The 18,780-nt window shown below is 34.4% G+C and overlaps 1 protein-coding gene across 1 annotated transcript; it reads left to right on the top strand.

Annotated features, from left to right (window-relative positions):
- Positions 1-9,297: 9,297 nt before the first annotated feature.
- LOC127105541 (GDSL esterase/lipase At4g10955) lies at positions 9,298-11,436 on the top strand. The gene is made up of 3 exons (XM_051042729.1): positions 9,298-9,466; positions 9,803-9,899; positions 10,263-11,436. Exons 2-3 carry the CDS (start codon positions 9,838-9,840, stop codon positions 11,233-11,235), a joined length of 1,035 nt encoding a protein of 344 aa, XP_050898686.1. The 5' UTR covers positions 9,298-9,466; positions 9,803-9,837; the 3' UTR covers positions 11,236-11,436.
- Positions 11,437-18,780: the final 7,344 nt, after the last annotated feature.

Here is an 18,780-nt window from a genome sequence, read left to right as displayed (position 1 = left end):
ATTCCAATTACAAATGGCTCAAGCAAACCTAATAAAAGAGTAAGCACCACCTTTTCTCCAATCGTTCCAAGTATAATAACTACCATTAGTATCAATATGGATAAGTTCATTTTGATTTGTCCAACTAAGAAACTCATTGATGAAAGTTTTGTTTGGAGGAAATCTACCAAATTTCTCATGGGAACTAATAACTGCATTGAAATCACTTATTGATTAGTGCAATTCCAAGCATATTCTTTCAATATTATTTTACAACAATTCTAGAGTGCTTTTTGTTATTTATACTATTTTAGTGTGTTTTCTTAGCTTAGTTTATTGTTACATTTATTTTAATTTCGTATGATATTTTTTGAATAAACAACTATTTACACCCTCTCGCTTCTCATATCATAACTTGGACTACGAGAATCGGATTGACGCGTTCTAATAGGCGTTAGAAAGCATAGAGGATTAACTGAAAGTTTCATATTGAAGTCATAAGCATATTCGGAGTGTAGAAGACTTAAATAAATTGTTTTAGTTTCAGACTTTAGAAAATAATTAGTTTTGGGCCGGTTTTTATGTTTTCTGACCCGATTAGGATTGTAACCATAATGCCTTGTTTCCTTTAACAAAAAGCAGTTGTGGTACTATTCATTCATCCTATTCACTATTCACGAAATTTGCTTTGCTTTATAATTTTTCATGGAGAACTAATCTCTAAGGCGAATTCTGCTGAATTACGGGTTTCACCGTTGTAAGGTTATAATAATTTCAATCCAAATTTTATTCCTTTCAATTTTATCATGTGATTCTTGCATGCTTAATTAGATTTTTATAGAGTATATTTATTTAATTTGATTGTGTATGATCCTTAACTATAATCACATTAGCGAAGCTTTTTCGTTATCGTGTTTGATTCAGTCGCGTTTGCTTCATTCGTGAGAGCCTGTATCTTTTTCGTCTCAGATTAGTCTGATTCTTTGTCGATTCATTAGAAAAAAATCAGGTATCAAAAGCCCTTATCTAGGGACTAATTAGTGTACGCCTCCTAAAAATAGGAAATTCCTTATTTTTCTATTTTTTATGATTTTTTTCCAGTTTTCATAGTTTTAAAAAATTCCGAAAAAATTCTCAAAATTCTTAATTGACTTAATTAGAATAATTTTTGTGTTTTTGTATTTCTTTTTCTTTTATTTTAATCGTTTTTCTGTATTTCAATTGTTTTTGCTTAATAGGAACATTGTCAGTATTTTCTTATTTGTTGTTGCATTGCTGAATTAGTTTTGTGTTTTCTCATTCTTTGTTGATTTTTTCCTATTGAGTTTAACATGGCTGATCAAAGAGCTCTGAAAGAACTTGGTGCCCTGATGTTAATTATAATGCTTTGTGTATTGAATATCTTATTGTTGTTGTACATTTCAAATTGAAATCTTGTTTAATACACTTGTTGCCAAGGTTTAATGGTCTTGCAGGTGAGGATCTGCATAAGCATTTGAAGGAATTATAGGTTGTGTGCTCTACATCTTTGAGACCTGAAGGAATCATAGAGGATTACATCAAGCTCAGGGCATTTCCGTTCTCACTTTAAGGAGTTGTAAAAGACTGCTTATATTATCTTGACCTGAATCATGTCACAAACTGGAATGATCTAAAAAGAGTGTTCCTAGAAAGGTTTGCCCTGCCTCAAGAGCTGCTTCGATCATAAAAGATATATGTGGTATTAGACAGGTTGACATGGAGTTATTGGCCGAATATTGGGGGAGATTCAAGCAGTTAGTGTCGAGTTGTCCTCAACACCAAATTTCTGAAAATTGCTAATTCAGTACTTTTATAAAGGGTTGTTACCCATGGACATAAATATATTGGATGTTGCTAGTGGTGGAGCACTTATTGATAAGACTCCAACTGATGCCAAAGCCTTGATTGAGAACATGTCACTCAACTCTCAACAGTTCAACACTAGAAACAATTTCGTGGTCCAAACAAAAGGTGTGAATGAGATTCAGGCTTCTTCTTTCAACAAAGATCTAGAAACCAGACTTGATGAGCTTATTTCTTTAGTGAAACAGTTTGAAGTGGGAAAAATTCAAACAAAAAAGTTGTGTGGTATTTGTACTTCTTCTGAACACCCGACTGATACATGTCATATTCTGCAAGATGATTCGGTCATTGAGTTGCCTCAAGCATATGCAACAAACCTTTACAATCAAGGCAACAATCAGAATAGGTACAACACTCCCGACTTATCCACTAATAAGTATCATCCCAACTGGAGAAACCATCCAAACCTCCGGTATGAGGATCCATCCACACAACCACCTAGTCAACAACAGTTGATGCTACCGCAACCACCACCACTGAACCATCCACAAGTAACCACCTATGCACCTTTCAGACCTTCACTTGAGGACGTTGTCAAGAAAATGGCTGTAAATAGTCTCAAATTTAAGCAGCGAACAAATTCTAGTGTTCAGAACTTGCAGACACAGATTGGACAGTTTTCAACTTCAATAAATGCCATGCAGCAAGCTCAAGGATCAAACCAACTTCCTGTCTAAATAGTAGTGAATCTAAAAGGGCCTAACTTGAGTGCAATTTCTTTGAGATCCGGAAATATTTTTTGAACCATCCCCAACACCATAAAAAAATAACAAAGTTGTTAAGCTCATACCTAAACTTGATTTAATGTTGTGGTTGAAGCTGAAAAACAGAAAGGGTATATATCACCAACTCCTTTCCCACAGAGAGTTGTGAGAACTAAAAAAAATGGATGAGGAGGATATGGATAAGGAAATATTGGATGCATACAGAAAAATGGCGATAAACATCCCACTTCTTGATGTTATTAAGCAGGTTCCCAAATATACAAAATTTATGAAATACTTATGCACTTACAAGACGAGATTGAAAGGGAATGAGATAGTGAATATTGGAAGAAATGTTTCAGCCCAAACTTGTATCTGAAAAAGTCATAATTGAGAAAAATGTCTCAGCTCTCACTCAGGCCATGCCCCAAAAGTGCAAAGATCGAGGGACTTTTGTTATTTCATGCACCATTGGGGATAGAAAATTCGAAAATTGCATGTTGGATTTAAGAGCTTCTATTAATGTTATACATACTTCTGTTTATAACAATCTTGATCTTGGTACTTTGCCGAATACAGGTTTAATGATTCACCTGGAAAACAGAAGCAATCCCCATCCTGTTGGAGTAGTAGAAGATGTACTTGTTCAAGTTAATGACTTAATTTTTCCTACAAATTTCTACATTCTGGACATGGAAGGAGACATTAAGTCAAGCAGGGCACCCATCATTTTAGACAGACAATTCATGAAAACAACAAAAACAAAAATTGATGTTGATGATGACACAAAGTCCATGGAGTTTGGTGATATCATTGCTAAATTTAACATTTTTGATGTTATGAAACATCCCATGGAGGAACATTTTGTTTTTCACATTGAATTGCTTTTCGAGTTTGTTGATCATACTTATTCTAACTTGTTTTTAGATGACTTTCCATCATTGTCTGACTTTGATGATACTTACTATTGCGATTCATGTACTGATACTATCCTTTGTTTTGTTTGTGCTGAGATTGAGGTTACGTTATAGGTTGACATTTTTCCTACAGATGAAGTTGTTTATGCAGTTGAACTCTCGACATCCCGACTGCCCCAGCCAAATCGTCCATTGAACAACCACCTTCTCTAAAACCTAAACCACTTCCCGAGGATTTATATTATTCATCAAAGCTTCAATTCGAGCAGGAAGAGAAATTATTGCAGGAACATAAGAAGGGAATTGGATGAACCTTGGTTGACATTCGTGATATTAGCATATCCAAGAGTATGCATATGGTCTCACTTGAAGATGGAACAAAAGTAGTGAGGCAACCTCTTAATCCTTTGATTCTTGATATTGTGAAAAATGAGATCACTTACGTGCTCATTCGACACTTTTACTTATCAAAGATCATTTGATCCTGAAATGAAAGATGAAGACACTACTAAAAATTTCAAGAACAATGGACACTATCCAAAGGTACTCCATGAGATCCCCACTTTAGGAGAAGAGACTGTATAAAAGCTCTTATTAGGAAAGACTGCTTATGCGACCATCTATCCGCCTTGACTCCTCTGGTGTGTTATTTCCCATCTCTCATCTCTCTTATTTTATACTTATGTTCTTTCGTTGAGGATAATGTATGTCTTAAGTGTGGGGGAGGGAATCATTTACTTGTGTGTTTTCTTATTTTCATTTACTTACTTGTTTTCTTAGTTTTAAAAAATACATGCATTTTCATTGGTTTTTGGGTCGCAAGTGTTGTGTGAATAATTCCTCTGTTCTATTTATTAAAGACTTATGGTGTGAAGTGATTCATTTCATGTGCATTCTTAGTATGTTAAGTATGACTAAACTCTGAATGTGAATCCTTTGTGATAGATCATTTACCTTGTGAGATTTTGAGCCTAATAAGGGATAACATTAAAAAACCATCTTTTTCTTTCTTGTATATTTCACTCATGTCTATTAGCCTCTAGAACTTGAATTGGCTCTTGTTGAAGTTTTTTGTTTACTTGTGCACACTGATATGATAAAGGCAACTTGTTTTTGTTATTTTATTTATTTTTTTAGCCAGTTAGCCAAAAAAATAACCCTGAAAATATCATTCCTTGTTTGAAAACCCTTGAGCCTATTATCTCATTCTTTATTTAAAACTCTTTACAAGTCGAAAATTAAAAAACAATGGTATCATCTTATTCAAACGGTTGAAAGAGTCTTTTTTAGAGTTGTGTGGGGTTGAATTATTAACTATGATACTTCAAAGGTTGGCAGAAAAAAAAAAGAATAAGAAAAAAGAGAAGAAAAAAAAGAAAAGAAGGATGACAGTACATATTCCTTCTGAAAAAGAAGAATAAAATGAGAAAAGAAAAGAGAAATAGTTGCAAGGTTGTTGTGTGAAAATGAATGAAGTTTTTAATAGTTCAACTCACATAGTTTCTTTCAATTTTGTTTTAACCCTTTGAATTTTAGCCTAATACCCCTTAGGATTTATCTCACTTTTACCTTGGTCAAGTTACAATCCGAAGTCATTTTGATATTTGTGTGTGTGTATTTTAATTGTGAATGTTAGAGTCTTTTCAAGCTTATGATAGTACTATTTTTCATGATGTGCTTTGAGTGTAAACAGTAACCTAAACACTTGAGAGTTGAGTGAATTTTATCCTATGAGGATCTTGCTGCTTTTGATGTACTCTTTTTTAAACTGTCTTCTTACTTCCTTTGAATGCCATTGAATTTTACTCACTAACACCATATTTCTTGAAGCTTAGGATGAAGATTTTACTTGCACCCTTATGATTTTGAAAGTCTTTGGATTTGCATGCTTTGATTTGTTCCTAATTTTTTGTTTTGAATTTTAACTTTAAAATTTTGCTCGGAGTGCTAAAGTTCAAGTGTGAGGGAATTTGATCACTGTATTTTCATGAATATTCTTTCACTATTATGTTGCAACAATTCTAAAGTGTATTTTGTTATTTCTACTATTTTAGTGTATTTTCTTAGCTTAGTTTATTATTACATTATTTTTAATTCCGTATGGTATTTTTTGAATAAATAGCTATTTACACGCTCTCGCTTTGTAGGTCATAATTTGGGCTACGAGAATCGAATTGACGTGTTCTGATAGGAGTTGGAAAGTTGAGAGGATAAGCTAAAAGTTATATGTTAAAGTTAGAAGTAGATTCGAAGTGTAGAAGACTCGAATAAATCGTTTTAGTTTCAAACTTTAGAAAATAATTAGTTTTGAGTCGGTTTTTATGTTTTTCGACCTGATTAGGATTAGAACCCTAATGCATTGTTTCCTTTAACAAAAAGCAATCATGGTACTGTTCATTCATCCTATTCACTATTCACAAAATTTGTTTTGCTTTATAATTTTCATGGAGAACTAATCCCTAAGGAGAATTCTGCTGATTTACGGGTTCCACCAGTTTGAGGTTATAATAATTTCAATCCAAATTTTATTCCTTTCAATTTTATTATGTGATTCTTGCATGCTTAATTCAATTTTCATAGAGTATATTGATTTAATTCGATTGTGTATGATCCTTAACTATAATAACATTAGCGTAACTTTTTTGTTATCGCGTTTGCTTAATTCTGTTTACTTAATTCGGATAATAGGATCTTACATCACACAATACCAATTGCGCTTGTCAGTGAGTTTTATAATCAAATAGAAATAGATAATACGCTTAGGATATTGGAATTTTAATAGTCAGTGATAAGTCGAAACCCAGATCAGTAGGATTAGCCGTTTTAGCTTATTCAGAATCAATTATTTGTTATTATTTCCTTAAGAGAACCTAAATCCCTAAACCCCTGTTGGGTTGATGAAGATTGTCACACACTTTGGCCCTTACTATGAAAGCTTAGTCAAGGAGTGTGTGGTGACTATCCCTGATGGATGTGATGATACGAAGAGTGTTGACTATGGAAAGGTGTATGTGAGAGGAAATGTTGTGACATTCTCCCCAGCTGTGATCAATAAATTTCTAGGAAGAACAGAAGTACCTTAGGAAGAGCTAGAAGTTACTGATGATTAGGTATGCAAAGAGATCACGACCAAGCAGGTTAGACATTGGCCAAATACAGGGAAGTTGTCTGCTGGTAAGTTAAGTGTAAAATATGCCATCTTTAATAGGATTGGGACTCCTAACTGGGTGCCCACTAATCACACCTCAACCATCTCCGCTGGTCTTGGGAAATTTATTTTTGTTGTTGGAACAAGAAAAGTGTTTGACGTTGGAAAATACATCTTTAAACAAGTGCTGAAACAAGCCTTCTCTACTGCTGTAAAAATGGCCATCTGCTTTCCATCCCTATCTGTGGAATCATCCTAAATCAACATCTTGGTATTTTCTGTCCATTGACAGTATGAAGAAAAAGGATTCTCCCTTATCACTCCACTACAAACTCTTTGCAGGAACATATGTCCCAAACATTGTTATGACATCTTCTCAGGCACCTGGCCCTGCCACCTTCAAGAAGATGTCATTTATCAGCTGAAGGAAACTTGTAAAGAGCTGGAGGATTCCATCAGATCTAGCACTGCAACAAAGATTAAACTTGAGACATTGATGAAGGCTATGATAGAAGAAGAGAAGAAGGAAGTTGTACAGGGTGGTGATGGCAATGAAGGAACTAACGATGAGGACTATGCTGGTGAGGATGATGCTGATGAAGAGAAAGAAGATGAAGGAGAAGAGTATGCAATAACTGACTCAGATAGTCAAAAAGATATCTGATTGCAGCCTTGTTTTATTTTGTATTTGATTATGTTTTGTGGTCTGTGACCAAGATATTATGCACCCTTAGGCTCCCCCTTGTGTTTGATCATTAACTTTATGAAATTTTTTAGTTAGATGCTTACCTTTGTCATATTATGTCTAAAAAGGGGGAATATTATCTGTGTGTGCTAACCACTAACCACTAACCTCAATACTGCCTGACTGTGCTTAAGGAAGAAGGAGTTACAAAGGTCTGGAATTTTCCAGGCTACTGTGTTGTGATGTCAAACTTGATGTTCTAACATCAACTTGACTAAGGAAGTGTTTTGAGTGAAGTTTTTGAAGTTTTTTTTCCTGCTGCATATACCTCTGATGTGTGTTGTTAAACAGGTCTTGTTTTCTATGGAGGAACCCTTGAGGGAGAGTCTTGGTTATGTGAAACTGGGGGAGTACAGACTCTGACTGGTGTGATTGCTTGATTACCTTTGTAATATGTGTGTTTGATATTGATATGTTTTTCAAACCTATGTAGTTATCCTGGACTGTGGTGTTGGTGTGTGAGGTGTATTTGATTGTTTTAGCCAAAATTTGTTAAAGGGGGAGATTGTTAATTCTTTGTATTTTTGATTGGCAATAATTTTGGTAAAACTAACTTAGCTGCAACATGTTGAACAGGATGTCTTAACATGTGGATTAAACATCTTGTCTGAAACATGTTTTACTTTTGGTAATGTTTGATTGCTTAACTGATTACAAAATATTATAGGAATATTAAGTAATCCCATGTGGTGTCCGTGAGTGAGGATTCATAGATTCTTATTGATTTTAAACTTATTCAGTTTTCTAAATGTTGAGACATTTTAGGAAACTTTTGATTGGTAACCTAATATTGTAGCTGGTTCACTTCGTGTACAAGGCCTAAATTCAGTTCATTCTATGGCTATATATAGAATGTCTCAAACCTAATTGAAGGACAAAGAAAAGAAGATAACAATGTGGAGTTAGGGTTTGCGTATAAATGTTATTTGTGAGCCTCTCAAATATCATCTTGATATATGAATAGGACTCTGTTAATTGATTGTAAGGATTGTCAAACACTCATAAGTTTTTAAGCATTGAGTGATTGTGTGTCTGTGGAGTGTGACTTCATAATTTATTGTAATTGTTTGAAGTGTCACTGTTGTGATTGAATGAGAGGTGTGAAGGGTCTCACACCTAGGAGCGTCTTAGGTAGAAGTTAAGCACGAGTAGCGATTAGGGTGTAGACTATAAATTGGAGATAGTTTTCAAAAGGTCTACAAACTAACACTATTTAGTGGATTTCCTCCCTGATTCGGTAGCCCCCAGATGTAGGTTTTGTTGTACACCGAACTGGGTTAACAACTTTGTGTGTTCTGTTATTTTATGTTCCCCTATATGCAAGTTATCTTGTTATTGATCAGATATCAGTGTCTCGACATCTCTTAGGACATCTGATATCTGCATACCATAATTTCACAATTGAATTGTCATATCTAACAATAACAACAACAAACCAATATTAAAGAAATCAATTATAAGTACAATTGAAAAAATACAAAGAGTATTTAATTGTAGCTAGAATACTCTCATTTGAGTAAAAATCTAAAAAATATTTAATTTCAATTATCTTGAAAATAATATACATTTATAAATGAATGAGTTTAGTGTGGAATTTTTTATTGTTTGATAATTAAGTTGGCGGACTGGCGGGGTAACCCAACCCTTTTTGACGAGCTTAAGGCAGTGGGATTAAGACGGACAGATTGAACATATAAATAGACACAAAATCTCAATCTAACCCACTATTTTTGATAGATGTGCCGGTCGGCCCAAGATACCACCTACCATTTTACTACTCCTATAAAAAAAAAGTAATAAGCTTATTTTACTTAAATTTCGGATAAAACAAAAATATTAATTTATGTGTCCATTTTATATAACTTCTCATTTTATTCTATAAAAAGAAGGGAAAAAATTGTCTTAAAACAAGTAACCTATTAAATAAAGGAAGGGAAATGATTTTGTGCTGTCGTGGGTTAGGTTCCATTTCATCATCACGAGGAGAGAAAGAACCACCGGAGCATACGACGTTGTACCTTCACAGATCCGAAACAACCGACGTTTTTTTTTTATTGTTTCCCTTCATTCCACCCTCTCCGATTCTAACGTAAGATTCATCTTTCCATTTTCATTTACCTTCAATTCTCTTCTAACATTGTTTCATTTTCATTTTCTTATGCTTAAACAAATGCAATCCAAATCACACATTGCAGTTTCTGTTTCATTTCTTCATTCATCTATTGCATCGTTATCATATTCTGAGAATATTCTATGAATATTACTTTCGTTGATTCAACTATTTACTATTGGATTTGACCATGACATGAAATGTGTTCCAGAATCTTCTTTTTGTTATTGACCAAAATGTGATTCAGAATCTGATACCTTAAAAAACAAATTTTGATCTGTTTCCTTTCCTTTTTGAATTGTTTTGCAATCTCAGAAAAAAGGCCAGAAGCGTGTGCTGTGGAGAATTCCATGGCCTCTGAGAGGGAAAGCTTTGACCTCTCGGGACCTTTGCATTTGACTTATGTTTTATGGTAAGATCTTCAAATCAATCTTCAACTATCTAATTTGTTCTTCTTTATTTCGATACTTGGATAACAAAATGAGTAGTTTTATTCTTCTTAAAATTGTGGTCTGGTCTAATTCAATTTTATAAAACCACTTTGTAAGGTGAGGATTGTCCGTGCTCTTCTGAGACTCTTAACATTCCCTCTCAAGGTTCAATACTATTGAGTTTGGTGTGTGGATATAAATGGTGATAGTTTGACCATGGAAATCTGATAGCAGATGGCCTATAACATCCAATGAATCTTGAATCGGACTCTGATACCATCTTGAATATGAATATCTAACTAGTATAACGTATAATGAACTTTTACATTTAAAATTTGATTCAGGGATAATCCATATCATCGAATGTCAGTTGCTGCTTGTTTGGTTCAAGGTGTTTACATTCTAGAAAGGGACCGGCAAGAAAACCGCCAAGGTTCTGATGCTCTCGCACCTCCGTGGTGGACATTTTTCCATTTTCAACTACTTCGTCCACTTGTAGACGATGTTGATTCTTCCATCTTTGGAGCAATCTACGAGTTCAAGCCTCCATCATCTCAATCTAATGACACATTATATCGAAGTCCACGTTACGTGATTGCCTTTCGAGGGACTCTGACGAAAGCACACTCGGTTTCACGCGATGTTGAGTTAGATATCCACTTCATCAGACAGGGACTTCATCAAACTACGCGCTCTAACATAGCTGTTCAAGCTGTTCGAAACACAGTAGCAACTGTAGGTGATTCAAATGTTTGGTTGGCAGGACATTCCCTAGGATCAGCAATGGCGTTGCTTACCGGGAAAACCATGGCTAAGGATGGAAATTTTATCGAATCTTTTCTTTTCAACCCTCCATTTGTATCTGCCCCACTTGAGAAGATTAAGGACGAGAGAGTAAAACACGGGATTCGATTCGCTGGCAGCGTGATAACAGCCGGACTCACCTTGGCTATGAAAGCCAAGCAGCCGAAGGATTTCTGTTTAGATCCATTTACCGCTTTGTCTGCGTGGGTTCCGTGTTTATTTGTGAATCCATCTGATTATTTATGTTCGGAGTATATTGGATATTTTGAACACAGGAGAAACATGGAGGACATTGGCGCGGGCGTGATCGAAAGGCTAGCAACTCAAAACTCGCTCGGTGGACTACTGATGGGCGCGTTCGGGAAAGAATATTCTGAACCACTGCACCTCATTCCTTCGGCTTCTTTGACAGTTAATGTTGCACCTGCATCTGATTTCAAAGAAGCTCATGGGATTCATCAGTGGTGGAAACCTGACTTGAGCCTTGATTACAAGCTCTACAATTACAAATAGTTCATGTAGATATTGTAATTTATTGAAGTTGATTTATTAGGGGCTGATGATTCTGGTTTTCGTGTGAAGACCGAAAAAATTCATAGACATGATATTGGATAGGACATTATGCTAGAATTTGATTCATGTAGCCGACCACGTTTAGTGGAATAAGGCTCGATTGTTGTTGCCGTAACATAAATTAAGTAAGTGTTTGAACTAGCTTAGTTATTTGATATTAACTTATGATTATAATGTTGTAAAAAGAGTTGTTACAGAATCTTTACCCGGACCTAGGTGTTTTGTTGCTTTAAGAATGTTGCATCTTCGACCTTAATTGTTTCTATGTATAGCAAAATGTACCCAAAAAAACAAAGACCAAAGTACTAAAATTTATTCATGTATTAGTAATTTGAATGACATAAACTTGATAAACATAGGAAGGAGGATGCAGTTGTTAAAAAGATGACAGATACCATATATTAATTATTGTTTTATCAATAATGATTTTTAACTATTTATTTTAAAGAGAAAAATATGTGAAATAAGAAAAGAAATATTAAAAAGTTAAAGATATTAAAATAGAAAAGTAAATCATCTACAAAAAATAATAATTTTATCATTTTTTTAATGTGTAAATAACTTTATAGTGTGTTTGGATGAGGTAATTGAGAATATTTATTAAATTTAAAAATTTAAGCAATTTAAATGATTTAATTGAAATCTATTTATTTTTAAATTTTTTTGTTTGGATGGAGTATTAAAATGATTTATTGTTAAAATTTCGGGGTCATTTTTATAAATTTTAAAAATTTTGCGCCAATTTAAAATATGAAAAATAATGATCAATTTTGAAGGGACTAATTTGTAAATTTTAAAAGTTATTTCAAATTAACAATAAATAAGGATCATCTTAATTTGTAAAATATAAGGATCATAAAATATAAGGATCATCTTGTAAAATTATAATGATTTAATTTGTAAATTTTGAAAATTATAGAGATGAATTTAAAATTTTCATAAAATATAAGGATCATCTTGTAAAATTTGAAAAATTAACAATAAATAATCTGACATTTACATTATATAGTGTGAATGAGCAATTTCAAATTCTTTACTTTTTGATGTCATTTGAAATTCCTTAATTTTAGCTTGAATAAAATACTTCAAAAATTTACATCATTTTAATAATTCTCCATATTTTTTAACCCAAACAATGAGTTTTGGTAAAGTCATTTTAAGTTCTCTAAAAAAATTACTTTCTCATTAAAATGCTACATCCAAATACACTTTTAAAATAATAATTAGAGAAATTAATTTTCCTATTCTCTCTTATCTATTATGGGTGTTTATTTCTCGATTAAGAATTATATAATCGAGAATAAATAACTAAAAACTAGTTATACTCATGTTTGTTAAAAGGTTACAAACAAAGTATTGCTAAGTATTATTTTTTAAAAAAGTAAATATAACTAGAAAAATATATCAAACACTTTTTTTTGAAAATAAATAAAATAGTTGGTGTTCCATACTGGAATTTAAATTGTGAAGATGGACTTCGTATAGAGTGATGTGGATCTCTAATATGGTGGTGTAAGGACAGACCTATAAGATTATCATTTCACTGTCCAAAACAGTTATATAAAAGTGAGTTATTTTTCTGATTGGTTGGTTCTTCAAGTAGAGTAAGGCAAAAGGATTTGTAGCAGTTTTAGGGAATGTTTTATCCCTTTCTTTGAGTGTCTTTTTATTCGGATAAATTTGCGGGTGCCCTTGGCTGAATTTGAAGACGAGGTGTTAAGGTTCTTAAAGGTTTCCCCTTCGCAGCATCATCCAAGTGCTTAGACTTTAATAAAGGCATTTCAATTATGGGCTGATTACCGGCTTTGGAAGCCTTCATGCCAACTATTTTCCACTTCTTCGTCGTGGTGCATACCTTATTGGATAATGTTCGAGATCATAAGTTGACCTCATTAATATAGGATGTTCCCTAGTTAAGTGCCTGTGCTGATAACTAGAATGACTTTTGAGACTGCTTCGTGCTGGTAAAATCACGTATCTTGGAAGCTCACCCTGCCTTCTGCCAGGTTCCTAGTGACTTACCTTTGAGTAAGTGTACAAATAGAATTCAAAGTTGTTAGGCCTGAGTTCATTTTAAACAGGAGCCTCATAAGTATGTTATCTCCTTGGATTCTCTTACCTTGAAGATATTAAGATGAATGAAGGTCTTGATGCTTTCTACGAGGGTCTCAGATATGAAGAGGGGTTTGGGCTTTCGAGGTAAGGCCCTCCATGCAGAGGAAAAAGTTGATTGATACCCTTGCTATTGTCAAGGCGACCAAGAGTCTTTAAAGGAAAAGGATATTTGGTAAATACAGAGAGTCGTCACCCTACTGCCTCCCCTTTTGACATGTTTTTTTTTGTACTTGCAGATAAGATGGCTTCTTTGAGGAAAATCTTTGATTTGGAAAAAAAGGGAGGTTAAGGTCACCATTATAACTTCTTCAGATCAAGCACTTACTCCTTCTTCGATTGAATCTGACATCCTTGCCACTACTAAAACTCCCTCAGTTTTCTCTAGCAGAGGCAAATCTTTTGCTGGAACTGCCGAAAAAGGGGTTGAAGACTAAGTTTCTCCTCCGTCTACTAATAAAAAAGAGACCAGGGCAAGGATCAAAACCCTATCCAAGGAGAAAGTTCAGAAAAGAGGTCTTGTTGTAGCTACTGTCAAATCATCTTCTTCTATGCTCAAACTTCCAATCATTCTTACGTCTCATATTCTTCATACATCTCAAGAGGCACTTGCTTCCACATCTGAGGAAGATCTTACTTATCTCTAGAATCTCTCTGAAGCAGAGAAGATATATCTCTATTATGAGGCAAATTTATATGCTTACCAGACGTCTTCTATACTTTTCCTAGATACTGGTGGCTAGGGTGATGTTCTAGCTATGGGCAATCCTTCCAAGGAGCGAGATACTTGGAAGGGTAAGTGCGAGGTAGCCAATCATGAGAAATCTCAACTCTAGAAGAAATTTCCGGGTATTGTGGAAGATGTATACACGTTGAGGTCTCTTCAAGAATAACTCAAAGTTCATGGGTCCATTTCTTCCCTTGTTGCTAGGAACACTGAGCTTCAATCTTCCTTGGAGGCAGAGAAGAAGTCTCGCGAAGAAGTGACAACTATCGCGGCAGCGTTGACATCTTGAATTGATGAGCTTGTGAAGGCTCTTTAGAAGGTAAAGGAGTCTCAGGAAGAGGAGTGAGAGATCTATGAGGGACAACTGGCCATTTCGAGGAACAAGGTTGATGAACCCCTTTACCAAATCCTCAGAGAGGTGTTCGATACTTTTGACTTAGCAAATGACCAATTGAAGGAAATTCATCAGGTGTTCAGGTTCACCATTTGCAACTTAACCCACAAAAGGTGGTCCTGGATAGAGCTTTGGTGGATGAGACATAACCTAATATCTAGGAAGTGGTATCTTATTTTTATTTTGTGTAACTTTAATAGGGTGTTGGGAATTTATTTCCCTATGATATGTATCAATAACACTACTTATTTGTTTACCTTTTATGCTTGGTGCCTTTAAGCTTATCATGCTTTATTTAACATTCTTCGTATTTTTCCCTCTATATTAGTATGACTGTTCTCAGCTCTATCTCTTAGCTTTGAATAAGATTGTGATTTCTAGCCTTGTCACGCTTCGATTTTTTTGTTTGTTTTCTTTATTAAGGACCTATGATATCTCTGGCATTCTTGCTTCATCAACTTGTCATTACTCATTCCATTTGGTGGGAACTAGTGTAATTATTGAGCCTCGTGGAACATGTCTCAGTCGATGAGAACTGACATAATCAATAACTTTGTAATTACCTACTATGGTCGATGGGAACTAGCATAATCATTAAGCTTTTTCATTACTCGTCTCAATCGATGAGAACTGAAGTAACTCCAGTATCATATGGAATCGTCCTCGGCCAATGGTGGGGTTCTAGTCCATGCCCTAGGTTTTTATCCTGGTTCGAGTTGGATGTCTTATGGACTTGATGACACTCTATCATTGCCTGTTTTTGGTCGAAGAAACGGACCAAACAAGTTAAAGAGGAGTAAAAAGGAAGAATAGAGACCAAACAAAGATGTAAATATGACTAAGTATGAAGAAATACGAATTTAGTGAAAATCAGGTGGAAAAAGGAACAAAACCGTGTAGCTACTAGAATAATCATGCGCAACATCGTGCACGTGATAGTAAAGCAAAGTCAGATTAGACTGGTATAAAAGGGAGTTTTTGGCATCTTTTCAAGGATTATGTGGTTTTACATAGCAAGTGACGATTTACAACACCAGAAGGCATAATTGGAGCACATTTGAAGTTATTGGAGGTCATTCAAGGGATCTCTTATGCAAACCTCTTATTTGTATTTGGTATTATAATTTGCATTATGAGTAGCTAATTCTCTCTAGGTTAGGTCTTGTTTGATGAACCTATTTCAATATTGTTGGGACATATGTTTGATTTGATATTGCATGAATTATTTGAGTTATAATTCTATTCAATTGCACTTTGTTCTTAATGCTTTTTATGTGAGATACTATTCTAATATGATTTTGGGAGCATAGGGAATACTGACCATTAGTCCATGCGTTGGACCTAGGGAAATTTTTGTGCTTACGTCGGTTGAATAGGAGTATGAGACCTTAAGTAGTGGATTAGGGACTAACATTCTATTGCATTGCCGAATCTTGCTTACGCTGGTGGACTAGGGATAGAAAACTCTGAGTATAGATTAGTGAGTTATACACCAAGAGATTGGGTATAGAGGTTTTGTTAATTCGCCTTGGAATTATAGAAACGGTATCATTTATGCAATACATTGAACATCAACAATAGAGAAATAAGAGATTATATACAAAATTTAATTACTTTCGTATTATTGACAAAACACTTTATTTGACAAAACTGAAAGAGAATTCAAACTGAGTGCGAGGTAGTCGATGAAGGAGGAGTTGAAAAAGATAAAGAAGAAGAAATATGAACAACACTTGGTAAAGAAATAGAAGCAAGAATAAAAAAGCAGAGGTGAAACATATATTTGGGAAAAGAGCAAGAATGCAAGATGAGGATTGTATAGTTTTAGATGAAGCTCCAGATCCAATAATTTATCTAGAAGTAGATATCCAGCAACAAGATCCTCAACAAAAGAATATCCCTAACTCTAGCAACAAGGCTGATAAAAGAGGAGAAATAGATAACATATTAGATGAGATTTAGGTCTTGTTTAATATTATCAAACTGAAGAGAATATGGAAGAAAAACCTTCAATTCTTGAAAGTGATGTAATTCCTACCAAACAAAAGGAAGAGGAAGGATGATGTGTTTTTCGTGTCATATATGTCGTCCTAACACAAAAATTGAAAGGTCAAGCTTAGGACCTTAAAGAAGAGCTTAATGGGAGGCAACCCATCAGATAAGCTTTTATTTCATTTGCAAAAATTAAATTTCAATTTATTTCAATTAACTGTTTTCATTTTGTAGCATGCCACATTTAGGATCAGTAGGACAAAGACTTGGGAAAGGGGTTGAAAGAAGAAAGAGAGACTAAAAAATCTCTCTAATCCTATTTTGTTTTCTAATCTCTTTGCACTTTCTAATGTTGTTGTTTTTGTTTTGGGCAATGGGTCCAAAGCGAAGCCGTTCCTCTTTAGCATCATCATCAATCAGACGAAGACATGGTGGATGGAACATAACCAAGACTTCAACAACATCATGCAAGACTTTTTCCGCTCCAACGACATGTTATCTGGAGTTTTCTGAACTTGTACTAATTTATGCGATTCCCTTTTATGTCGAACAAGTAAATATCTCAAGTCAATCTAGAGGATTAGATACAATACTTGGTCCCCCTTTGTACCGATATATTTATATTTGTCTTTAATAAATAAGTTTGTCGTTGTTATTTCTTTCAGATTCACAAAATTTTCACTTGTAGCATTGAACAAATGAACCAAAAGTACCATCCGAGGAAACTTGATCATCAGGAAAGTGACTTACAAATTGAAGGCAAAGGATGAAAAAGGAATCAAGGGACTTATTCTCAACCTTAAGATACCTCAACTAGTAAGGTTTGAGCCAAATAAATTCCATTTTCTACTATTCCTTTTTATTGAGTGTATCCATGCATTATTGTTTTATTAGGTTTGAACTATTTCCAATTAAATTTGTCTAGTTTGATTGACACACACCGAAGCAGTTGTTTGCTTTGAACTCTAAGCCTTTTAACCACCCTGTAGTAATAAGATACATCCATCCCTAACCACTTTGAGCTTGACCTTTCTTTAGGTGACTTAGCCTTATTTCCTAGCGATATGACTTGAAAGATTTTATCTTTCTATCCTCTCTTTGGAGTTAGGTAGAAATGTTTAAGTTCTTAAGTTGTATGAAAAAGATTAAGTTTGGGTTTGCTCTTGGAAGTGAGCAATGTTTAAATTTTGGGGTTGGGGTACTAGAGAAAAACGATCAAAAACTCAAAATTTTGAGAAAATAAGAAGTTGGAAAAAGGATCTTCTTAAAAAAACCAGATAAAAAGAATGCAAAATGCATATTGAGAACAACAATATCAATATCTATAATACCTTAAATAAGTAGAAAAATGGGATGATAAAGAAGGAGAACTAGACACCTAACTCCAAAGGTTTAAACCTACTTTCCTAAAAATGTCCTACCCGGACATAAGCCAAGATACAACCGAAAAAGCCCTCAAATGTTTGTGTTTTGATTTCTTTGATGAATTATATTATAACATGATCAAAGTCAGTATAATCTATTTTTCATGTTGATTAAGAGATTACCCAATCAATTGAGTGAGTCAATGTGAGATGAGAGACATGTTGAGTACTTGTCAAAGCTTAAAGATGTTTTCTGAATTTTCCGCATTGAAGTTGGAAGCTAGAATGATAGTCAGGTAAAGAAAATTTTATATGGTGATGTTCAATATTTATTGTGCAACTTGTTTTTCTGTTTGGAATTGACAGTGCATGCAAGTTACTTTAGGACAAACAACAATTCAAGTTTGGGGTTGGGATGACACTCTGTCATTGCATACTTTCGATCGAAGAAACAGATTAAAATAAGTTAAAGAGGAGAAAAAAATGAAGAATAAAGACCAAAGTAAAATGCAAAAATGACTAAGTATGAAGAAATAAGGACCTAGTGAAAATCAGATGGAAAAAAGGAGCAAAAATGTGCAGCTACTAAAATAATCACGCACAACATCGCGCGCGTGATAGAAAAGTAAAGTCAGTATCACGCGCGATGCAAGTTATCACGCACGCGATAGTTCAATTTCTGGGCCTATTCTAACGGGTTACGTACTCATTTGACCGGTATAAAAGGGAGTTTTGGCATCTTTTCAAGGGTTCTGTGATTTTACACTGTAAGTGACAATTTACAACACCGAAAGGCATAATTGGAGTGCATTTGAAGCCATTGGAGGCTAGTTCTTCAAGGGATCTCTTATGAAAACCTCTTATTTGAATTTGGTATTGTAATTTTCATTATGAGT

This window comes from Lathyrus oleraceus, chromosome 7 (assembly GCF_024323335.1).
Source record: "Lathyrus oleraceus cultivar Zhongwan6 chromosome 7, CAAS_Psat_ZW6_1.0, whole genome shotgun sequence".
NCBI classification, from domain to species: domain Eukaryota; kingdom Viridiplantae; phylum Streptophyta; class Magnoliopsida; order Fabales; family Fabaceae; genus Lathyrus; species Lathyrus oleraceus.
The sequence above is the reverse complement of the archived record's forward strand: the minus strand, read 5'-3'. Positions and strand labels throughout refer to the sequence as shown.